Source organism: Motacilla alba, chromosome 4 (assembly GCF_015832195.1).
Source record: "Motacilla alba alba isolate MOTALB_02 chromosome 4, Motacilla_alba_V1.0_pri, whole genome shotgun sequence".
In the NCBI taxonomy this organism is placed as follows: domain Eukaryota; kingdom Metazoa; phylum Chordata; class Aves; order Passeriformes; family Motacillidae; genus Motacilla; species Motacilla alba.
The window spans coordinates 64,717,732-64,742,614 of record NC_052019.1 but is presented as its reverse complement, the minus strand read 5'-3'; the positions used below and the strand labels follow the sequence as shown (position 1 = coordinate 64,742,614).

The 24,883-nt window shown below is 44.3% G+C and overlaps 2 protein-coding genes across 14 annotated transcripts in view; one reads left to right on the top strand and one right to left on the bottom strand.

Annotated features, from left to right (window-relative positions):
- The window catches only part of JADE1 (jade family PHD finger 1), a 44,230-nt gene extending 23,363 nt beyond the window's left edge, over positions 1-20,867 (top strand). For all 13 annotated transcript variants that reach the window (XM_038134389.1, XM_038134385.1, XM_038134391.1 and 10 more), the window contains 9 exons: positions 85-167; positions 3,610-3,767; positions 6,773-6,960; positions 10,009-10,220; positions 10,861-11,028; positions 12,203-12,319; positions 14,559-15,089; positions 16,657-16,774; positions 17,292-20,867. In XM_038134389.1, coding sequence (XP_037990317.1) covers positions 85-167; positions 3,610-3,767; positions 6,773-6,960; positions 10,009-10,220; positions 10,861-11,028; positions 12,203-12,319; positions 14,559-15,089; positions 16,657-16,774; positions 17,292-18,196 — 2,480 coding nt within the window. In that variant the 3' untranslated portion in view covers positions 18,197-20,867. The remainder of the gene's footprint in view (positions 1-84; positions 168-3,609; positions 3,768-6,772; positions 6,961-10,008; positions 10,221-10,860; positions 11,029-12,202; positions 12,320-14,558; positions 15,090-16,656; positions 16,775-17,291) is intronic.
- A 2,267-nt stretch (positions 20,868-23,134) lies between these two features.
- Positions 23,135-24,883, bottom strand: part of SCLT1 (sodium channel and clathrin linker 1) — a 30,335-nt gene continuing 28,586 nt past the window's right edge. The window contains exon 21 of the mRNA XM_038134392.1: positions 23,135-23,391. Within this exon, the coding sequence (XP_037990320.1) occupies positions 23,329-23,391 (63 nt within the window). The 3' untranslated portion in view covers positions 23,135-23,328. The remainder of the gene's footprint in view (positions 23,392-24,883) is intronic.

Sequence of the window (24,883 nt, the reverse complement as noted above, 5' to 3'; positions counted from 1 at the left end):
TGGCTTTTATTTTCTGGTTCATTTTGAAAGAGTTTCCTGGGGGTTTGTCACAGAAGCCTGCAAATTATCATTTCTGTATCCTAGGTCTGTCTACCTGGTCCCAGCATTCCAGATCTCAACGTCGCAGGACTTCGTGCTCCAGAGATGAAGACCGGAAGCCTTCTGAGGTATTTCTGGAATTTGACTTGCATTTTGTTACATCTCTCAAAGTACCTGTACACACAGTATATCCATACATGTTTTCTGGTAATGGATCCATTTTTTCTGATTTACTTTTTTTCTTTTTTAATTTTTTTCCCGCTACATTTTGGCTGGCACATACCTCCCCTCCCTCACCCCTTCTTCCCCTCTCCCCCCTCCCCTGAAGATGAGAGAGTTCAGCTGTTGGCACAGCTACTGCTAGCACCAGTTTCTATCTGTGAATTTTGTTGTAGTCTGACACCCATTCAGCATAGCTGTAGAGTCTTTCTTGTGCTATTTTAGGCATCGGGGTTTATTTGCAGCTTGATTTGTGAACAGTGGAAATTTACATTAGGTGCATTTATTTCATAGTTTGTACTGGGGCTCGGTGTGTGTGATCTTTGCTTAAGTGCTTGTCAAACTAGAAATCTGCTTCCTGACAGTTCTGTCTCGTCTCTAGTGCTTTGAAGAAACGCTATCAGGGGAGATAAAAATCTTTGAACTTTCCAGGTTGGATCAGCTGTTAGTAACACACAAAATGTGATCCATTTCTTTGGAAATGTTCTTGCTGAATCTTCCTGTCTTCAGGCAAAATACTACACTGCAGACTTTGTAGAAGCTGCAAAGAGAGGATTAGCTCTGGGAGATGGAATTTCTCATTTATTGTACTTACCCAGGACATGTATTCCTTACACATTAGTGAGTGGTGTTGAGTAAAAACTGCTTTATTAATCTCCCTAATGACAGTGTACCTAAGTCTCAGAGATGAGTTTTCACAAGGAGAATCCCATTCATTGTTCAGCATGAACTATGCCTAGTACTGGTGGTTTCCAAACTCCTTTGATTGTTGCTATTAAAGACCTTTTTTTTTTGCCAATGTGGAGATCCCTGGTGAATTTATTCTTGTTAGCAATAGGTTTGTTTTCCTTAGTTACCTTTTATGCATCTCTTAGAAGTAGCCCTTATACCTGCTTTTGAGAACCACCTTGTGAAAGGCTATCAAGGAATCATCTGAGATGATTAGGAGTCTTGTTGTTGGCTTTTTGGGTGCTTCTGTTTTCCTCTCCCCCTTACCTTGCTTTTGCTGTCAGAATCTCTGCAGTTTGGTGCTGTTCTCTCGTGTTTTCTCAATCTGGATGAACTTCTCTTGTGCTTCCCTTTAGCTCTGCTCCCCAGCCTTTCCTGCCCTGTGCTGTCCCTGCTTGCTGCTGGCAGGAAAATGACACTCGGGAACTCCCCGGGTGGAATCCTGGGCTCATTGAGCTTGGTGGCAAAATTCCCACTGACTTCAGCGTGTCCAGGGTTTCACCCTTTAGCTTTGAAGTGTTCAGTGCTTCTGAGAGCCAGCACTTCTGTAAGCTCTGCTTTCCTCCAGGCACTCTGATTGCATCAGCAGCTAGAGCAGAAAGAATGGTGTCATGGGGCCACTGGCCTGGGAAAGGAGTTTCTTGGCTGTCAGGTGCTGCATTAGCTTTGCTTCTGAGGGAGTTTTGTGACAAATTTATCCAAGAGCCTGAGTTATTTTGGCTCTTGAGATTGAGCAAGGTTTGCGTCCCATTTTATATTTTTAGTCTTCTCTTAATTTGACTTTTGATTGTTTCAAGTCAAATCACTTAAAAGTGCAGAATCCCCTGGCCAGCTGTGCTTGTTTGTTTTGGGAGCCCATTTACTTTGTGGCTTACTTTTAATTTCTTGATTGAAGTGTCACAGGACTTTAATTGTAATTTAATTGGTTTTTTACAATTGTTTAATTGTAATATAATTGTTTTAAACATTTCATTATATTTAATTACCAGCGTTCACCCCATTCTTCATATGGCAATCTTTTTTCTCTACTTTTTAATGTTGGCAGTTTTCTCTGAACATGTCAAGACAAGTGTTAAGAAAAATGTCATGATTTTATGCTATTTTAATGACAAAACCAGAGTAGAAACAGAAACATACCCAGACAGAAGTGGGACAGTAGTATGTGTGTGTTGGGAGGGAGGTTGAGTTGGACAGTATGGCAAGGCAAATCACACTTGAAAATATTCTCAGAACTCTAATTAGCCGTCAGATACACTAAAATACTTCCCAAAAATCCGGGGTTTTCAGGCATGTGGGTAGTGGATGACAGAAGTGGCTGGCTGGGTAGCTCCTGTGCACATCTGCTTCTGCCTCAGCCACGCACAGCAGCGGGCTGGGGCTGAGGTGACAGCATGGCCATTGCTTTGGGGTTGGGAGGATGGGTCACTTTGTCCCTTTAGCAGCCTCATAAAGGAGTCTAAAAGCACTGCCCTGAAAATCCAGGGTTTTTTTCTGCTGTAGCTGCAGTGTGGGCCTCTGTGAATGTTGGTTCTGACCACCACTGACTGAGAAGTCTGCTGAGAGCTCTACCTGTCATCTTCTTGTCCTCGTGGTGCTAATCTTCTGTCACCTGGTTGCTTTTTAACCCTTTCCTTTGAATGAGGCATGGAGTAGTTAGAAATCAGTGTCGTGGAGGTGAGGAGGGCCTTGCCTTTTGCAGGGAGCAGAGGTGGGAAGGGCTGGAACTTGTGTCAAGAAGTGCAGGCTTGTAGTTGGGATGCCTGTGATAGCAGCACTCGGCTTTCTGCAATGCCAACAGGCTGAAGCTGCCTCAGCAGTGCCACAGCAGGCCTGCCACAGGAGTGAATCCCCTTTTTTTTTTTTTTTTTTTTTTTTCATTCTGTGGCTTGTTGAAGACAGCATGGCTGCTTGTTCGTGGCTGCTAGCCCACAGGTTGCCAAACATTCGGCTGGCTTTAGAGCTGGATGCCTTTGGAAAGGCAAAGGAAAATTACAACTGTGACACAGATGTGTCTGTAGCTGATTAAATAAATACCGGTGCTGAATGGGGAGCTGCCACCAGAATTCCAGTTTGGGCCTTATTTTTTATCTTTTGGGTTATTTTTTATAAGTACTTGCACAAAGAGTCATCTTCTTAGAATTTCCTCCTGCGGCTGGTCATGGTGGAGTCACGCCTTGATTTCTGCCACAGGGAGTTTCTAGAATGTCTTGGTATGAGTCAGAGCTCCAATAATTAAAAAAAAAATTCCAAAAAAGCCTGGGAGCAAAAATTAATCTTCCTTGTGATGCTGTTTTACAACTCGGAGCTCCTGCAGCTTTTATTGCAGCCAATTTGGAGGTGAAAGTGGGTAATGCCTTTTAGAGCAAGTCTCCAGTGCAGGAGGAGCTCCAGGACCTTTAGTGCAGTTAGGTGAAATCATCCTGTCAGTATTTGTGCCTTCAGCCACCCCTTTCCCTGCCATGAAGCCAATCCCTCTTCTGCAGTGGGCTGGGCTAGTGCACTGGTGGTACAGTGACCTTGTTCCCCAGCGTGCTCTGCGGTTACACTGAAGCTGTGAATGGTAGAGTGTCAATATCAAATGTCAGTGTCTCTATTTTTCTCTCTTGGTCACTCTCTTTGCAGGTGTTCAGAACGGACCTGATCACTGCCATGAAGTTACATGACTCCTTCCAGCTGAACCCTGATGAATACTATGTGCTGGCAGATCCCTGGAGGCAGGAGTGGGAAAAGGGAGTTCAGGTGCCAGTTAGCCCAGGGACCATCCCAGAACCAGTAGCCAGGTATCATTTGGAGGAATGGGAACAAATACACACACGTTTGTGCTAGCACCTTATGTCTACATTGCCTTGTGCTTCCTGAGCTTTGTTGCACTGTGCCTGGCTAGGAAGGTGTTGGTTCTCAGAGATGAAGAGCAACCTGGAATCACCTTTTGGAATGGTTAGAGAGGTCAAGAGTCAGACCTGTTCTGCCCATGTGAAACACAAATGTCAGAGAACTGTTTTTGGCAATGGGGTATGATGACAGAACCTTAAAAATAACTTCTATTTTTAAGCCAGACTTGATCTCGCTTATCATTGCTGGAAGAGCCCTTGTCTGGTGTTTCCTCTGCTTATTTCCAAGCCATAGGTTCTTTTCAAGGAACAGTTGGACAAACCAGACTTAAGGGCTAGAGAAAGCACAGCATTTATTTTGTTTTCATAGGGGTTTTTTTTGTGATTTCTTTTATTAATCTAAGAAACTGATTGTGCAACATTTCAGCTGTTTTAAAAACCATCCAGATGTTCATGTAACTAAATAATGTGAGATTTTCTAGCTCTTATCCAAAAGCCCCTTATTTTCCTTACCATGTTTGTTACACATAGGTACTATTTCCTGTTTCAAATTAAACACTGCAGTTCTAAGGGCAGGAGTGTGCTGCAGCCCATTTTATGCTTAGTAGGGGTTGGAGAAAATAAGAGAAAGGATTTTTGCCATTTAATCATTGTAGATCTCTTGGAGTCAGTCCAGGCTGGCCCATAAGGCATTACCAAATGACCCACCAGTGCTGGTGGGACCACAGCAGCTCAATCCTTCATATGTAGAAAAAAGTTTGTGATGATGGAACACTGACTGCTTCTTCTAAGGTCTGTATCTGCCAGCTTTAGCCTTGGATTAAGGGGGCCTCAGGAAAGTTTGTTAGTGTTGTTTTTGTTCCGTGCAGCCACCTGCAGAGTGCCCTACTAGGAGGGGCTAATCTAGACATCAGGTAAACCCTGTCCATCCTCCTTCTAAAGGATTGGACCCAGAGCTCCAAGGACAAGCTGGCATTTTGCTCTCTGCTCTGCAGTGTAGGAGATGGGAACAGACCCTTTCCCTGTTCCACACTGACCTCTCCCAGTCCCTGCAGAGGCACACACACACATGCATGGTACATGTGCACTCACACTGCTTGCTCCTCTCTGATTCCTCTGTTCAGCATCTCCCAAGGCTGTGGGAGGGCCACACACCTAGGGACTTGGGCAGAGGAAAAACCTCCCAGGGGATCACTGCCCTGTGTCTGTCAGGGAGGTGCTTTGTTGGCTATAGCAGGTCCAGGTACTCACTCAGGAGAGAGCTGTTCTCTGCCAAAGGCCAGTAGAGATGTTGCTCCAAATTTAAGATGGTAAGAGACAGGGAAAGAAGGCATCACAGTTATATGTATTGGCACAGGGGCCCATTGATGCCTGATTATTGTCCTCTTTGCTCCCTCACAAAACACTCAGAGAGCCCTGCCCTGGTGCTGCTGGAGTGCAGGAACAGTTCTGAGCCTGACTTTGAGAGGGAAAAGGGTAGTTCTGTACATGGAATAAGCAATAGACAGATCATAGCTGGTGTAGGATGGGAACCAAGGCTGTACAGGGAGCTGGTGCTAGTAAGGAACATAGCAGGGAATAAAAGGGAGTGACAGGTGAGGGCAGAGGAGCAGGAGCCAGGCTGTGTGGAGATTCACTGTAAACATGTGCTCAGAATGACAATTTAGCTCAATAGCTTTCAGTGTGTAGTAAGGGTTGCCTTTTTTTTTTTCTCACTTGTTTCTAGCCCAGAAATAAAGCCAGGAAAGGGAGTTGTTTTGAGGTCAGAGTCACTGTGCTTGTTTCTTGTGTGCCACTACTGTGGCAGGGTGCAGCCCAGAGGTTATAGTTTCCACAGAGAGGTACTCTGGAAGGAATTTATGATAAAGAAGATTCGGAGAGAAGTGCCCAGTTTAAAGTACATTTTCTGTGAAGACACAGTAGTCTGTAACATTTGAACACTTTGCAATGTGACCACAAACAGTTTGGGCAGTGCAGTTAGGCTGGCAAGGCCATTCACATTTGTATTTTTCACAGCATCTCAGAAGCTCCAAATTCAGCATTTGGCTCTTGCTCACCATTTCTTGTTGTCTGAAATAAGCTAGAAGAGGGGAAGCTTGAGGGATGTGTAAGACTGAAATAGGTAGAGGATTTACAGAGATCTGTTTGGCAAATACAGCAGCAGCAGATCAGGGTTTCTGCTAGGAGTTAACATGTTGGACCTTGGATGGGGGCAGAATAGAGTGGGGTATAGAGGCTGTCCTGCTCCTGGTGTGGCTTAAGCTGTTCCCAGCAGAGAGTTGTGGCAACACAGGGTGGTGCAGTCTCCTCCCTTGTAGCACCAGCACCCCAAAAAATCACCTCCAGTGATAGTGCAGGAGGCAGGCATTTGGCAGCGTGGCCAGTTGCTCCTGGAGGGACTGGGGTTGTGTTGTGAAGTGAGTTTCATCCAAGCTCAATTTCAGTGTGTGCTGTTGACTAAGAGAAAGGGCAATGTCCTCTACTGAGACAGCCAGGAATGTTTTTTTCCTTTTTTTTCTTGAATGTTCTTGTGGTCAGTATTTGAGTTAAACAGATTGATTTTAAAAAGAAGTCTTAAACCAGAGTTCAACATGTGTATATATGGCAGCCACTATGTAAATACAGCTTTGGCTTTAAACAAGTGTGAATTTCAAGTAAGAGAAAGCACAGCTCTGTCTATCCTCTAATATTTAATTTTATTTAGAATTCTGGCAATGAATTTGATTTCTAGACAACTCCAGTTAAATTCTAACTCCAGTTAAGTCCTTACAATACCCCCAATCAGTTCTGAAAGTACATGGAACTGTTTTCCCACCTCAGTGGTGCCAGGTGGTTGCTGGGACAGTTAGGTGGCTGCCACTGCTGGTTGTTAGTCACTTAGAACAAAGCATTTGGAATTCTCTAGAGCTGAGCCTCTCAGCACTCGTCATGCCTGCCTGCCTTGTCTGTTTCAGGGTGGTGTCCGAGACAAAAGCCGTCACCTTCACGCGGCCCAGGAAATTCATCGTGTCCTCGGGCGCGGAGCCGCCGGAGCTGGGCTACGTGGACATCCGAACCCTGGCAGACAGCATGTGCCGCTACGACCTCAACGACGTGGACGTGGCGTGGCTGCAACTTGCCAATGAAGAATTCAAAGAAATGGGTGAGCATTGAGGGTTCTGTTGCCTTTATGTTTCTTTTTAAAGCTGGCAATCTTAAGAATAATTTCAGGGAGGACAACAGTGGGAAGGAACAGTAGAGGTATGAGGAGATCATATGAGCAGAGCTGGTGTGATTAAGCCCTAAGATAGATGCCTTCATAACTCCTGTGTTGTATCTGCTTAGACCTGGTCGGAATCTGGCCACACGTTTTGTTTTTTCTCTGCTGCTTTCCTTCTCACAAAGTTCCCAGTTTGCCATCTTGGTTCTCCAAGGGAGCATCTATCTCTTAGTTTTTCCAGTTAGTCTTATTTATTTATTTTTGTCTTCAGCACAAATCTGTCATCATTTTAGCTTGTCATGTTCAGTGCAGAGAAGGCAAGACAAATTGTTTGGCAGGTTTAGAGAATCTGTGCCAGCTGAGTGGCCCAGGGAATGGGACAGGAAGGAATTCCTGCACTGATTTATTGGAGGGAGCTCCCAGGTCTCACCGTGACTGTGTGCTGTAGTTCCAAAGCAGGAGGAAGAGCTGTCACAAGGGGAGCTTTTCTGCAGAATGGGCTGTGTGAGGGAAATGACAGGGGAGAGAGGCAAACTGGAATGTTTTCTTGGTGAGTGCTTCAGGAGAGGGTTTCAGTGGAACTGACTAGGAGGTAAGTCAGCACAGAACTTCTGCCACATTGTTTGGCTGAGGGAAAATGCTGTGCCAGATGGAAGAGGTTTGGACACGTTGGTGAACACCTTTGGTTTTTGTTTTGGCCCTGTGGCAGTTCCCTGCTTTGGGCTGCAGTTCAGTCAAACATGTTTTACCTGGCTGTAGCCCATCGGTGGCATGGCTGAAGAACTGGTAAACCACAAAATGACCATTTATAACTCTGTTTCTCCTTTCTAAACCAACACATGAAAGAAACAGGTGATGTCTTGGCCTGGTCTCTTAGCCAGGCCTTTTTTCCAGATCTCACATCAGCCCTGCTCAGGTTTAGTGTTGGGCTTAGAGGATATCAGTTTACAATTCCAGAGTTTAGGTTACCTTTCCAGTAATCTTCAGGAGAACAGCAGCAGCAAGTTCCCTTGGCTTTCCTCGGGGGAAAAATGTACTTTTTATTGTTTCTTTGGTATCCTTCTATCCAGTCTGTCTGTTTTTTAGGCATAACCAGATGAGGGTTCCTATAGTGGGGTGTGAACAGCACAAGAGGGGCAGATTTGTATCTCTGCAGGGAGCCTCATTCTGATACACAAGCAGAACCTTTAAAAGTACATGCTGCACATGGCACAGTGAACAGCTAGAATTTGTTGGATCTCAGGTTTTGGTGTAGTTTCTTGGAGTTTGTTTGCTCAAGATTGTTGCCCACTCAGTTTTGCTGTATGCAGAGGGAAGGAAATGCTCCTGTCAGTACCAGGCAGCACTGGGGGTCTTGAAACATGTACATGGGTGCTTGGTCAGACACTGCACACCACAGATACTACAAATGGGCATTTGAAAAGCGAGCTACTTCCTGATCTGCACCTGGAGCACTTCCTTATGGTGTCCCTGGGACCATGAATTCCCTGTTTTTACTTTGATCCCTGTAGGAGTGCTTCAGGTACTGAGAACATGCAGTGGTTCTGTAAAAGGATGACTGTGAACATCTCAACAGGAGCTGCAGCTCCTGCTCCCCTTTCTGTGACCCTTGCAAATGCACGGGCAGTCAGTCACATCTCCAAGGGTCACTTACACAGTGAGAGCAGATAGAATTCAGTTGGAAGCTGCTGTAAAACTTGCCATCATCTGCTTTGCTGGTTCAGCAGTTCTGGGTTGCAGGGCAAAATCCTTTCATCAGCAGGATTTTGGATGTTCCCTCTTGCTACTTTTCAGCTGCTCAGTTTGGGTAGCATGGGATGCATTGATCCCTGCTGCAAGGATTTACCTGTCAGCAAGGGAAGCTGGAAGTGCTTTTGTGGAGTGTTTGTCTTCTGATCTGGAGGAGCTAGAGATGTCTTTTGTTCTTTGTTTTGTGGAATTTTTGGCTCAGCTTTTTCACAGGGAAAGCTGAAAGGAGAGTTTTCTTGTTAAAACACCCATTCTGAGGTTGCCATCTCCTCTCTGTCCTGGTTTCAGCTAGGATAGAGCTAATTTCTTCTCAGTAGCTGTTACAAGTGCTGTGGTTTGGGTCTGTGGTTATCCTAAGTCAGGGGCTTTTTTTCCTTGTTCTTTCCTTTTTTCTTTGATGCTCTGTCAGGGAGGAGGTGAGCAAAAGAAACTGGGAGGGAGCACAGCCAGGACAGGGGACCCAAACTGACCAAAGGGATATTCTTCATGACAGAAGGTCATGCCCAGATATAAACTGGGGGTGTTACCTGAGAAGGGAAGCCTTTCCATTTCAAAACAAATCTGAATTATAAAATACTACAGCATAATGGGTCTGTAGCTGTGGGTCATGAATAATTTTCTGATGGATGCTATTGGAAAAGAGCAAATTTCAGATTAGATATTGCATTTAGTTATTGTCCCAGATTTGATGTTGTGTTTATTACAGTTTTTCACTTTTTAAAACAAATTAATTTATTGTTGTAGGCTCTGATGGGATTGCATCCTCTTGGGTTGGAACTTGTGATAAACCAACAACTGTTGTTAGAAACTGCAGATTTCCTCCAAGTATTATGGCAGATTTTTCTCTCCCTGCTCCATCACTTTTGGTTCAAAATACTTCCAAATCTTTCATCAAAGAGTCAACATCTGGGTGGCAAAATTGGAGCAAAAGCCATAGATGGTGCTGTCCCAGAAGGAAAAATGAAAACAAGACCAGGAAGCCAGAATCAGTCTTGGAAACTTTTTCTTAGAATTTGAAAGTTTTGGGCACTCCATTTTTGTTAGTTTAATACAGTTATAAGACGACTTTGCCATTTTTTACAGTTTCCCTGGTTTATGCTGGAACAGGCATGATTGTCCAGGAATGAAACGTGTCTGCCTGGGGATTGGCTGTGTCTACTCAGCTGTTCAGAAAGAAGGTGGAGCTGGTTGCGGTGATGATTATCACTCTTTTCTTAAACTACATGAACTGCTGTTTTGCAGGGATGCTGGAGCTGGATGAGTACACCATGGAAAGAGTGATGGAGGAGTTTGAGCAGCGCTGCTACGATAACATGAACCACGCCATCGAGACAGAGGAAGGGCTGGGCATTGAATACGACGAGGATGTTGTCTGTGACGTCTGTCAGTCTCCAGATGGAGAGGATGGCAATGAAATGGTGTTCTGTGACAAATGCAATATTTGTGTGCACCAGGTATGGCAGCAGCACGGTGTCAGGTGGTAACAAGCTTTTCTAAAAGGGCAATCAGTAGGGACCACGGGTGGGGTTTATTCCAGAGAGCTGTGCTAAGGAAGCACTGCTGTGTGACACCTTTCTGTGGTAGTTCAGAAGTTTTCTTAACATAAAGCTTTGAGATACAGTTTTAGCCTGTCTGTTTCCATGGATGCTTCTTACTCTGGCAGGTGCCTTCCCATCAGCCTGTCCTTCCTTCCCAGCCTTAACAAGTTTCTGTTGTCATTCAGTGTTTGGAAAAACTTGTCTGCTGAGCAGGAAACACGTTTTCTGGCATGTGTTACTTACCTGCTTTTGTACTAATGAGAAAGGACTAGGCCTGTGACAGCTCTAAGTACAAGTGACTGTCCCACAAGATATTGGTATTTTCAGACCTGTAGGGTTTCTCTGACCACATCAAACCTGCAATTTAAGTGCGTTAATGCTGATGGTAATTGGGATAGACGCAATCTTCTGAAAAATCTGCCCTTAATTATTTGGCATCCTGCACTTTTTTCCTCTGAGTAAAAATAACTGTGAGAGTTGTGTCAGGCTGTGTGTAACCAAAGAAACACCGTGGTGTTTGCTTTGCTCTCTTTGCCCCGCTGCCTGTGGGGGACAGGCGTGCTACGGGATCCTGAAGGTGCCCGAGGGCAGCTGGCTGTGCCGGACCTGCGCGCTGGGTGTCCGGCCCAAGTGCCTGCTGTGCCCCAAGAAGGGCGGCGCCATGAAGCCCACCCGCAGCGGCACCAAGTGGGTGCACGTCAGCTGTGCTCTCTGGATTCCAGAGGTGGGTGCTGCTTGCTTGTTGCAAGCCTGGCTGCTGAGAATTGTAGACTTTCTGTGCTGACAGGCACTGACCCCCAAGAGAACACTGCATTTGACCTGAGGCCGTGGAGAAGGCTTGCAAAATTGAATGGTAGAACTGGGATTGTGGGTGTGTAGTTTGAATAGAAGTGTGTAATATCACAGGGTGGAAAACACAGAGTTTAAGGTTTTAGAGTATACTAATATATATATATAGCAAGATGGAAGTTTTAGGGTAGAGGCTGGTCCTTCTTCTTCACCTTCTTATTCATGGGTTTGGGTGGTTTTGTGTGACTGGACAGAAAAGTCCACGTTGCAGGACTTGAGTGATTAGTTATTGGGATAAAAGTAAAAATAATTGAGGTATCATTTCTTAATTGAACAGTTTATCCTTAAAGGCCTTGTGGAGAGAGAGCTACAGCTCAATTTTTTAGTTTGTTAGGGTGAAGTGCTGTAGAACTCACTGTTTGTGAGCCTGTAATGTAGATAAAAACTAATAAACACCTGAGTCCAAACAAGAAATACCATCTTGCACATTTAATCCTGACCCTGGCAAAAAAAAAAAAAAAAAAAAAAAAAAAAAAAAAAAAAAAAAAAGCAAAGACTCCACAGGTGCTGGTCCTGGAATTCTGGGAGAGAAAAAACCTCCTTAAAGCATTGTTCAACTTCAAAATGAAGTATAAAAGCTTCTTGGTTAGGTAAAAAGTCTGGCAGGGGATGATGCTTCACCAGTAAAGAAACTAATTAAATCCCCTTTGTCAATCAGAATTAGGCCTTGGAAAATGAGGCCTTTGCTGCTGGCAAAGCTCATTTAACAAGGACACCAGATACCATTTCACTTTGTAAACAGAACATTAAAGGTGAATCAGGAAAGTTTGAATCTGACAGAATTCCTGTGGGTTTTCATAGTCAAAGTGTTCATCCTGTATGAAAATCTTAAATTGGTGGGCTTCACCTTGAAACTGGTTGGTTTGTTCACAAAGTGAGAAACTGATTTTTTTTTTTTTTTAAGGATTTTAGATCCTGATAAACTGAGGAATTTGGAAGACACTAAGTTGTGTATACACACAAGGAATTTGACTTCTCTAATAAAATTGTTTCTCTTTTCAGTTAACAATGTCACAGTCGCTCCAATTTTTTGACCATTTTTCTCTTAGGTGAGCATCGGAAGCCCTGAAAAAATGGAACCCATCACAAAAGTTTCCCACATTCCCAGCAGTAGGTGGGCACTGGTGTGCAGCCTTTGTAATGAGAAAGTTGGAGCTTCTATACAGGTAATTTAACCGCACAAATATCCACATGTGTTTTCTTTTGTCAGTTTTTAGTAGATAGGACAATGTGTTTACTCGTTGTTACTATGGACTTAACTGTCCTGATCTGCACCAGAGCATTTTAGACTGGGCAGTGTTTCATGTGCATATTTATTTTGGGTTGTTAGCTGAAAGGCACCTGTAGACCCTTTACAGTGGAAAACCACTCAGAAATGTTAAATAATCCTTTTAAGAAAAATTTAAAAATCTATAAAGACTGAGAAAACATATTACCCAACCTCAGGTTTTTGAAATAGGAGACACTGGGACAGCAGACAAGATGTTCATGTCCTTTACTTGAGAATAAATGATGAGAGAGTGTAAGTACAGGTGATCCATTTGGGACAGTGTTGTGCTTGTGTGGAAAAAGACAGTAAAATATAGCTTAGTGTTGTGGTGATGCTCCTCATCCTCAGAGCACTTCCAGCAGCTAAACAATCCTCAGGAAGCTCCCTGAGACAGAGAGGGATGATGCTACAGTCTCATAAGGAAGCTGAAGTAGAGCTCTTTCTTCTGGTGTTACAGGATCCACGGTGGTCAGACCAGCATTAGGACACAAAAATTACTTTTGAAATGAGTTTATATCCATTTCCCTTTTCTCCTCTGCCCCAAGTTATTTGGTTGAGGCTGCCAGGAAGGGCTGTAAATCAGCACCACAGCAGTAGTTCCAGTGAAACCTATCACAGGACACTTCCATGTGAGGAATGTATGAAATAGTAAGTGTTAACGAGAGAAAATAAATCTGTCCACAGCATATAAATTGGCAACCATAATCCCTCCTTGCAGAGCCATCCCCTTCCTCTTGGCTGCTGTTATGTAGCTGAAGCTGTTTTTGTCTGTTCTCCAGGCCACCTTCTGATATGTGCACAACAATTAGGAAAAGTGACTGCTGGACGTGTGTGTCAGGCTGATCAGGGAGCAGCTGCAGTAAGCTGGGAAAAGCAAGATTGCTTATTCCCCCAGGTTCAGCAGATTTCCTCCTGGTGAGATAGGCTTTCCTCTCTTCTCCCAACAAAACAGGAGCTGCAATAAGAGCTAATTATGGCTAAAGCACTTCTCTGTACTGCCCAGTGTTCCAGTTGGGATGCTCCTGGCCTGTTCGTTAGTAGGAGAGGAAAGGGCAAAAGATGCTTTGGTATTTTTTAATTCCTTTTATGTGCTGCTTTTATTAAAGACTGCTCATTTGAAACCTGTGCAGTTTAAACCCTGCCATACCTTTATAAGCCATCTGGCTGCTGAGTCAACCTGAGCAGGAAAACCCAGAGGGGAGAGAGATTTGGCTTCTTTACAAAGCACTGTATAAACATCCCAGTGCACTGTGTTGCTCTTTCAGGGTCGGTGGCTTGTGTTAAACATAGTTTTGTTTCCTAGTTAGGAGCACTAATGCTCATTTCCACTTCAAATCCTGTTCACTAGAGGTGTGAGTGGGTCCAAACACATATGTATGTGTGTTTGTGTATATATACATATTTATATGTATTTAAACATTTCAGCTGGTGGCTGGTGGTGTGTATGATAGCATTTTGCAAAAGGAAATTAGATACAATGGAAATGAAGTGCCAAATCAGCTGAACTAGTGCCCATCACTCTATGATGGCTGAGTTCACTGAGTAGGAAGAAAAATGACAACATTTAAATTTCCTGAATTTCCTCCTCTCCAAGGTGAAGTGAAGGCTGCGAAATGAAGTAATGGTTGACAGTGATTTAATATTTGACATTATAAAATTGGGCTAACAGGGGAAAAAATCCCTTTGGTTGAGGCTGTCCTTTTGGATAGCATGGGTCCAGGTGCTGGGAAAGACTTTTAATTAAACTGGCCTGGAGACCCCACAATGTTTTTTCTTCCCCCTTGTGCGGGCACATTTCAAAGGGGAACACTTTACTTCAGTAACGATGCTGTACACAAGTGGCTCTGGTGTCAGTGGGAGTTTCCTCTTGTGGCTTTTTGTGCACGGAATAGCGTGGTGGGGCTGGAGGGGGAGTTAAACACACCTGTCCCTCTGGGCCATTTGATCCTTGCCTGGCCTGAAAGCACTAAGTCATAACCCTAATTAAAGAGAGCAAGGAAGTGCGTGCAGCTTAGAAGCAGAGCGCGGTGACAGGGTTCTTTTTCCAAAGCAGCTCCGACTTCTCCGACAGTTTTAGGCAGTGTGGCTTCTTAACTTTAATATTTATTTGGTTAATTGTAATTTATTTTCTTTAGTGTTCAGTGAAGAACTGCAGAACAGCCTTTCACGTCACCTGCGCGTTTGACCGCGGCTTGGAGATGAAGACCATCTTGGCCGAGAATGACGAGGTGAAGTTCAAGTCCTACTGTCCCAAGCACAGCTCCACCAAGAAGGCAGATGCTGAGACTTTGAGTGAAAGCCCGGCTCAGGAGAACAGGAATGGGATTCAGGACACCTCCCTTCCTTCCCACATGGACCCCTTCCACAGCATGGATCAAAACCAGGAGGAGGCGCACAGGGTCAGCCTCCGCAAGCAGAAGCTCCAGCAGCTGGAGGACGAGTTCTACACCTTTGTTGAGTCTTTGGAAGTGGCCAAAGTGCTGCGGCTGCCTGAGGAGCCGGTGGAATTCCTTTACCAGTACTGGAAACTGAAGAGGAAATCCAATTTCAATAAGCCTTTGATTACCCCAAAGAAGGATGAGGAGGACAATCTGGCTAAACGGGAGCAGGATGTTCTGTTCAGGAGGCTGCAGCTCTTCACACACCTCCGGCAGGACCTGGAGCGGGTAAGCCCCGGTGCTGCCTGTGCTGGCCGCAGGTAGCTGAGTTCCCAACCTGTGCTCACCATGAGCGCAGCTCAGCTCAGAGCTGTGCTGTCAGGCAAGGCCATTAACAGTGAATTTCTCCAGAGCACAGCAATTGCCCTTCACGCACAGAGGTCAGTCACGGGGCCAGCAGGTCTTGGCGTGTAGCATTCAATCACCTGCAACTGGACTGTCGTGTTTTTGCTCGTGCCTTTTTACTGATTAACTCTGATGGCTGTGGACTGTACTGCAGCCCCCAGCTGAAGCCTTTTCAGCCTTTAAGGGCTTTCCATGCTCCTTTCACCCAGTGAAAAGGATGATTAAACTTACCTTGTTTTGCAGCAGATCTGGTTTTCATTGGCATACCCCAGAGTAAGATGATCAGTGTAGGTTTGGGAGGTAAATGATGTTTGATTTATTTAGGTTTTGAATGTTTGAAGAACAGTTCAATAAGATCAGTTTGGTGTTTCAATAAGTACATCTGATCCTGAATTCCTTTCTTTTTGGGTTAATTTAAGAGTTCTTAGAGCCAGAAAGAACACTGAAATTAAGTTTTTCACGTCCCTGCAGCACGTGGCTCATGTAGGCCATGGACGAAAGCTGGCTCAGGAGATCCTACCTCAGTAACCTGTAGGTGAAGCAGAGCCTCCCTTTCATAATACTGTCTAATCTTTACATCAGGACAGCAGGGTCTCATGGATGTACTGCATCCTTTGTAAAGGGTCCTGACGCCTAATTACTCTTACATTGAATTGCTGTAGTTTTTGATTTTTCTCCTAGTTTCAACTCCAGCCCATGGCCCTTCTGTAGCTGTTCAGATGGCCCAGATCCTAGCTGTTACCTGGCATCTTTTGTTCCTGCTCCACGTGCTCAAGCTTTCTTGTCATCTTCTCTTTGATCAGCTAAATAATTAGTTTGTAACTTTGTTCCCTGGATCTTAAATTATTCTGTGTGTATCCTTTCCATTTCTAAATGTGCTGTCAAAACAGGATACGTGATTTTAGTAGTATTTCAATGTTTAATTACTCTATTCCCACTGATTGTACAAGATAATTTCCATTTTAAAAAAGGGACCTTTGCAAAAGCAAACACAGATCAGGCCACAAGGCTGTAATTGACAGGGCACCACCCTGTACTGGGAGAGGAGCTTTAGAATCATCCACCTGTGCTTCTCAGTCATTCCCTCACCTGGGAAGTATTAAATACTGAGTACATTCAAGGATTTCCAACATTTCCCCAGATTTCATGTGTGTGTGACTCAGGTGTTTGTAGAAGTTACTTCTGTGCTGTGGTTCTCCAAATCTGATGGAATAATCTGCCAATTAAATTGCCTGTCAATTCAACAGGTAATTTGTCAGTTAAACAGACTGTTCTCTAAGAATTGTGTTGAAAGTGGTTAAATTGTTTAGATTTGAATGGTTTAAATTTTAATTGTACACCATTTGTCTAAATGGTGTATAGCATTCCAGCTGAATTAATTCAAAGCAGAGGTAGGGCAATATCCTGGGAATACAATTCCTGTAAAACTCACGCCCTTGCTGTCTTCCAGGTGCGTAACCTCACTTACATGGTGACGCGGAGAGAAAAAATCAAGAGATCTGTTTGCAAAGTTCAGGAACAGATATTCAACAGCTACACAAAGCAGTTGGAACAAGAAAGAGTTTCAGGTACGCCTCAGTGTTCCCTTCCTCATGTCAGAGCACAGGGACAAGGTTTGCTTACGGGCTGTGAAGGACAAACAGGGCCTCATTTGTTCTCATTTCATTCCTCAGAAAGATGAATACCTTCCAAATTCCTGCAGTGGCCAGCTTATCATTGAACTATTGAGTAACTAATAAACCATATTTGAGATAGCATCAGGGAGATCCACTTGCTGGTTGCTTTTTGCCTCTGTCTCTGAGGAGTGTCTTTGTCTTAGTGGACAGAGAAGTGTTAGGACTTGTGTTTGCTACAAGTGTGATTGGATGCAGGTACAGGAAGATAAAACCACACCAGCAGGATGTTGTGAAACCAAGACATAGCCACAGAGTTCCACCTAGAAGTGCAGGACAGGCAGCCAAATACCCATTTCTGATGTGAACACGTCAGGCATGAGGAGCAGAGTTAAAACAGGTACATTGCAGACTGGTGTTTTCTACATAGCTATGGGGTTGCTTGACTTGAACTTAGTTTGCTTCCATGCAGGTGTGCCTTCCTCATTCTCCTCCATGGAAAACACGGTGCTGTTCAACAGCCCGTCACTGGGCCCCAACGCCCCCAAGATCGAGGACCTGAAGTGGCATTCCGCGTTCTTCAGGAAGCAGATGGGCACGTCTCTGGCCCACTCCTTGAAAAAGCCCCCCAAGAGGGACAGGGTAAGAGACAGGTCTGGGAACGACAGCAAATCCCTTCTGAGGCAGCCCAGCCCGAGGGAAGGAGGCGCAGCTCCAGGCAGCTTCTTAAACTTGGACAAGCCCTTTGCCGAGACACGGCTCGTGTCGGCGCAGCAGAAGAACGGCGTCGTTCTACCAGAGCACAGGAAGAGAAGAGACAATCGCCCGCAGTGCGAGGGGGCCAAGGCAGAGCTGAAGGAAAAGACTGCTAAACACAACCACAAAGCGCTGAGACCCACGGAACTCTCTCAGAGGCAACTGGAAAACAAAAGGGCTGTGAACCACTCCGGTGGGAGGTCAGCAGCACCTGGCACTCGGAGGGATATAGTGCCTAAATGTAACGGGGGTCTGGTCAAAGTAAACTCTAATCAGACAGTAGTTAAAGTGCCTACCGCGCCCACGAGCCCGGGGAAAAACTGGGGTGGATTCCGAATTCCAAAGAAGGGGGAGAGGCAGCAGCAGGGGGAGAGCCTGGAGGAGGCCTGCCGTCAGAACTCCGGCTACCCCTATCTGGGTGTGGGCAGAGTTGCAGCGAAGGAGAGGACAAAAAGCAAGTTAAAGGCTGACAGTGAGAACGATGGCTACGTCCCCGACGCCGAAATGAGCGACTCGGAGCCGGAAGTGGCTGAGAAGAAGTGCAGGCAGCAGAGGCTCAGTCCGAGCAGCAGCATCAGCAGGAGGACGGACATTATTCGGAGGAGCATCCTGGCCACCTGACTGGACACAGGGACGGGGTCACTAGAGTCACACTGCCTACAAGCCAACTCCACCTTACCCATCAGTGTGAGAGAGGAGCATTCTTAGAGCTACAGACTGAAAAAATGAAAGCCCATTTTTTTCTGAGTTGTATAAGTATGTTTACATGCACTTAAAGCTGTTTTAAGCTCTTTGGTTTTGTTTTGTTTTGTTTTTTTTTTTTCCTCTGCCCCATCCACACCCCTTCACCCTCCCCATTTCTGTGAGAAGTTTAAATCTCCCTTATTTGCAACTTTCTTGAGTAAGCAGAAGAGTGACATCACTACTAAAACAGGAGTTGGGATGCACACAACTCACAAAAATCTTTTAAAAGGGGCTGGGGGGGGTAGGAGGAATCAGGCTGCGTTCATCCCTTCTAGCTAAAAGGCACTGAAAATTTTACTCGCTTCCCCTGACTCCTGGAAAAGCACAAGCTCTTAATTTAAGTTGTCGTGTGTATTGAATGGAAGATGGTTGTTAGACCATACTGCACTGCACTGGTAAGTCCCATTACAAATGCTCCCCATCCCTGGGCAGGGGCTGCTCTTTCTCCTCTCTTTGCAGAATGTGTTCTGTTGTGCTCGGTTTGAGCACAGGTGGCAGCTCAAACCCCTCCCTATGCTCCAGAGTTTACATGGAAATGACGACCAGGCACAGCCACAACGTTGCACTGGAGGAGGAGGAAGGGACAGGGCAGGGCTTGAAAGATTGGGACTGACACAAAGGATGTTCCCAAATGGCTCAGTTCTGAGCAAGGGGCAGGTTTGGGGGTTCCAGCACTCCGTGGAATAACCTGTCACCTATGGTCAGGCACCTGCCTTCGGGAGTGTGATGACAATTCCAGAAAGAAGTTTTCTATGGCACTAGGCAGGAGGATTTCCCAAAGGCCACCACAGATGCACTAATGATACGTACTGGGAGAGTCAGGCTTATGACACTAAAAGATTGCTTTAAATGGACACGAATATATATTTTTAAATAGGATAAAACTCAAAGGCAATACATTGTGATTAGCTCTTTACAGTCAAGCAAAGAAAAAACTATTTCGTTCTATAATGGATTAGATTTGATGGAAAAGGGAACTTGTATTCTGACTGTGTACTTTTTTAATAATTGCAAGTGGCAATAATGAGTAAGCTGTGAGCAATAATATGAACAGGTTGTGAGGATACTGTTTTGTACTGAGTGCACACATCGCAGTGGAGCGTTAGGAGCCTGTCCATTCTGGAATTTTTCATAGAAGTAGGAGAGGTATGTACTGGTGAAAAACTTGTAGCAGCAGTGTGTTAACAGAGAGACAGGCATAAAGAACCTCCTTCTCCTCCCCTTTCCCACTCCCAGCCTGCTGTTAATGGCATCCACTCACCTTGGAATGCCTGACCCTTGCCTCCCGAGGAGGGAACACTGACAATACAAAATTCCTCTGCCATAGGACTGAGGATTCAATCAGAAAGTAAAAAAGGCTTAACACCCTATCTTGCTATGCAAGTTAATGTTACCAATTAAATATTTCACCAGAATGCATCCCTGTTTTAAAACTCAGAAGTCTTGAACTTTTGAGGAAGGGGAATTTTATTAAGATAATACACTTTCAAAATCCTGTTGCTGGTCCCAAGAAGTCCCAAGAATAAATACATGATTTACAGAGGTGATAGGCAGGCAGGGCACTGGTGAGTGAGGTTACACAGCCACTCTTGGGATGTCTTCAGAGTATACAGAGCAGACAGAGAAAAGGTAAAAGCCAGAAAGTTCTACTCAACATCCAGCAACATTCCCCAGACAGGCACTGGTATTTTCTGTAAGAAAGAAGCTCATGACCACACAGGAACTGTCAAGCCATAGGTGGAATACCCTAAATTTGGATTCTGAGTAAACCTTTAACCTCACACCCCTTGGACAGAGGTAATTGTTAATTTGCACTATATTATGAACACTTATGTTGTGCAGAGTGAATGCCTTAGCTGCTTTGTCCCCTGGCACTGAGGGCAGAAAGCTTTGTAAGGTTTCCAGTGGAGCTGACCCCAAACCAAAAAAGGCTGTGGTACGACCAGCTCTGTAGGTTAGTTTTGGCCCTGTGCTTAGCCCTCAGCAGGAGGTGTTGCAGGTACTGCAGTGACAAACCCACCCCTGTGTTTTACTGGGATTTGCTGGATTTCTGTTTCCAAGTGTGACCTTTCCTTGTGCTGACTGACCAAGAGATCTTTGATATGATCCGTGTGTTCTGTCCAACTGTAGGCTAGTTGAACGTCTGTAGAGTTGCCTGGAATGCCATTTGTTAGGTTATAAACTCACACAGATCTAAACGAAGGGTTCACGTTGTGTACAAATCTTGATTTCAGAAGTTTGAGACAATTGTGATGACATTTGTAAAACTTGTACAGATTTTTCACTATGTGCCTAGCTTTGGTGTCCATTCAGCTGAAATTAATTAAAAAAAAAAAAGGTGCATGAAGAGAAACAGAAATAAAAAAGTATATGTAGAGATGACTATTTTATATTACATGGCCCAATCCTGTATTTATTTTCTCCCTTTTTTGAAGTATTTCTAAAGACCTAGTTGAAACAGCTGTATTTTTTGTTAAAATATTCTGTAGAATTGTGCCTTTTGTCTGTATGTGAATAAATGCTGTACATTTTTGCAGTATCCTTGCCAGCAGTGGTTTGGACCTCCCCATATTTGTATCTGGGTTCTTAAAAAAACACTTCACTTCAATGGTCTGAGCAGCTTTCATGGATTAGTACAGGTATCACCATGCACACTGCAGCTGCAAGATTTTGTAAATTTTAAAGGTTTTTTTTAGACCTGCTTGTTACTGACAGCTGTGCCCATCCCATCAGCAGCACACTGAGTGGTTTTCCCCTTGGCATCCTCACAGAGATGTTGCTTACCTCAAAACAGTTGTAGACAGAGGATGTCCTTGCACAGTCTATGATCTCCACTTGTTCCACTGGAAAAAGAAGCTGAGGTTGGAACCCGTGGATCTTGGGGCTAATCAGGCTGAAAGTTCATTCACACTCTGAACTGGCTGGGGTCTTGCATTACTGAGGGAAAATCTTCTTGTATAGCAGGATTTCCAGGAGATGAGGATTCCTCTAAACTCCAGATGCAGAAATACGGAATGGAGATGTTGCCGAGCGAGAAAAGGCAAGGCAAGGCTGTGAAAGGATACCCTGAGCAATCCATCTTGAAAAAAACACATCTCCCAATTTGGGAGCAACATGGGAGCAGCCTCCTCTAGCCACCTCAGGGAAATAAAAGGAGATGGTGGGTGCATGGGCTCCATGTCACTACATTCCTCTGTGACCAGGACATAAACCTTTTCCTTTCTGTGTCATTTGTTGGAATTGCTCTCCTGCCCCTTCCTTTGTGTCATCCCTGCAGTTCCTGTTCTGGCAAACAGCCACCAGGTAGGAGCTGCACCCCAAGGTGAAATGAATATGCCCATGATTAACAGGGAGGCCTGCCAGTGCCCTTCTGGGTCTCCAGGATCAAATACCTAAATCCTGAGAAGTGCCTGCCCCTTCCAGCCAGGTTTCACTTCACAGCCAGAGGCTGCCTTTGAGGAGTGAAGGGGATTAATGGCTCACACAAAATCTTCCAGGTGGCCTGTCATCATCTCAGCTGTGCATTATGCAAATGGAAACAAGGTGCCTGGTACTTGCCTGCCTCTGTGTCACTCTGCTGATTGATGAAAATCTCACCCAAACAGACTCTTGGAGTTTCTGAAAAATGTATCCATGTTGCTTTGGAGAATCTTCCACATCTTTTAACCAAAACTGAGATTTAGAGATTGCAGTGGATACCGGCATCTATCAAAAAGAAAAAGCAACCACAGCAGGAACTAGTGGCTTTCTCTGCAGCAAGCAGGAATTGTTTCTGAGGGTGTATCCATCTTGCAAGCTCTACCTGAACAGCACAAAGATTTCAGCACAAAGTCTTGTTTCCACAGAGGGAATCAGCCCAGCTCTGTCCTCTGAAATGCAAATATGGTGATGATCCACTGCCATGGACACACAGGTTTATTAATCCAATGAGACATTTCCATCAAGCACTGGGCAAGCACTACCCAGCAGCTGAATGAGAGGTTAGAAACCAGAATTGCACTCTTCACATTTAAGTGGAAGGACAAGCAATTATGTCATTTAAGGCCAAGATGTGAGCACTTCAAAATCACTCAAACACCTATCAAATGCCTGTAACATATGCTAAAAGAGAAAATGGAGTTTGGCTGTAATTGTACAGTGATAGCTATGACCTGTCTCAACTATCAAAAAAACCCCATGTACATGAGGATTCCCACATCTTGGCATCTGTACAGCTAAAACCCACTATTTCAAAAGGCTTAAGGGCTGGGTGACTTCACCTTTGTGCAAATTGAAGTAAGAGAGTGGAAGTTCCCAGAAACGTCCAAACCAAGGGAGCAGACCAACAGAAAGGCAAAGAATTGTAAAACAATTATGAAATTAAGTGTATTAGGAAGAAAAAGCACAACTGAAGGAAGATGACAGAGCTTAGGAATGAGCTGAGTAGCCACAGCAGCATTTTCATTAATTCCTGCACTTTAGGGCCATCAAACCAAACCAAACTGAATTCTTCACGCTGGAAGGCAAGGGAGGCATCGTGCAGCTCAAACAGTGACCAACAAAAGAGCAACTCTTTGACACTCATGCTGTAATGAGTCCAATTACAATTCACAAAGGATCTTCAAATTGTTCCCAAGTTACCTGCACTATAAGGAAGAATTAAAGATACTGACTGCACATGAGCAAAGCCAAGATGAATTTCAACAGAAGGGTTATCCCTGTACACAATCTCAGCACAGTTGGAGCTACTGGATTTTAGACCAAAAAACCCTGAATGTGCCACAGCACTGTGTCAGATTTTTTCATTTGCTACATTAAAGGACTTGAGTGACAACATTTTGCAGTGTTCTTCCAATCTTTATTGTGCATACAGAGACAGCATCTTCATCCACTCCCTTTCTTACCAGAATTTAAGTTTTACAAGCCTTGCTGTGCTTTTGACTGTAGTGCTCCAATTTGAAGTTTCTCCAGCAACCCTCCTAACTTCCACCATGAATAGGAGTTGATAAATGAATGATAAAAACACATGTTTAAATATTTTCCAGATCCTTCAGGGAAGCAGCTTTTTTATTCTGTGTAGTTATCAGGCTGAGCTGTAATGAAACACAAGCAGATGATAGCTTCATAGTTCTTTGTAGGATGAAAGTAATAGTTACAGCAGGACTTCCATACTGAATGTGATATGAAGGAGAAGGAACAAGCACAGGCAGTGTGAATTTGGGATGAACAGCAGAATTTACAATGTACTCTGTAGATGACTACTGCTTTTGTCTTAATTCAGATCCCAGAGAATACAAGATGATACACTTTAAAAGACACCTAGAGGATAGATGTTTTAAACTTGTATTTATCTTTCTTACTGAATCACTATTATTTCAGAATAAGCTAAGATTTACAGTCATTGAACTGACCACAATAAAAGCGTAATTTCTAAGCACACTCCTAGTCTATATCTGATAAAATTTTATTTACAGTGAAGGTGTATAAAGTAGTGAGAACACACAAGCCAGAAAGCAGCCCTCAGCCTACAGGTTAGGAATAGAGAGAATCATCACTCTCAATCTGATGGAATTCACACATGAATATTCAGCCTTCTGGGGCCTAGGAGAGAATAAAAACCCAGACTCAGAAGAGAGGACATCCTTGTAGCACTGCTGGAGACCTTTAGCAGGGACAGTGCCAGTATGTGTTTTTTGGGGTGGAGAGAAAAAGGAAGGGGCTTGGCACAGCAGTTCTGAAGTCACTACAGAGCAGCCAGGCCTCTGCAGTAACCTCTGCCACAAGGGCAAGGCAGTTCTGGAGTCTGGCAACAGCATTTGGGCTGCACAACATCAAATCTCTTTGTTATCTTTCAGAGAAAGCCTGGTGAGGAACAGCTAATTACCAATGTTTTCAGGAACAGCAAGACCTCTTCCTCTGTGGGTACCAAGGCCATGAGTTTATTCCCTTAAAATGTGACATAAGGATGTTTGGGGTTTTTATGGGAAGACAGCAGCTTAAAAGCATTAGACCTAAACAGATCCACATAACAAACAGGAGGTTAAAAAAAAAATAAATTATTCTTTCAGAGCAAATCTTTAGCAGCTGAATAGACCTTGTCATGACAGAGAGCATTTAGAGCCAGGAACCACAGCCTATGTTATGACAGCTTGGCAGCTATGCCCATTTATTCACTGCTGTTGGGGAAAAAAATGCCATTTGTCCTAACTGAGCAATTTAGGTCAGCCAAACATCTCTCCTCTCTGCAGCTCACGTGGGGTCACCCACATTAACAAGCTGTAATTTGCAAATGGTTTACCTAAATCACTGTAGAAAAAAAGCAGGAGGCAGAAAGACCATCTTTACCTAACAGGAGGCCAACTTGAGTAATGAACTTCCTTGGCAAAAAAAATGAACTCGGTGTATACACCCCCATGGGATTTGCTTCAAGTTCTACAGCTGAAACACTATGGAAAAATTGAATACCAGGAGGGATACACTCTCTCTCCTTTACCTCTCCAATGGCCTGGAAAGAAACAAGCATTTCCTACTGTGTCTGCACAATTTTTACCACTGCAGGAGCTGCTGCAGCTGTTACACACAGCC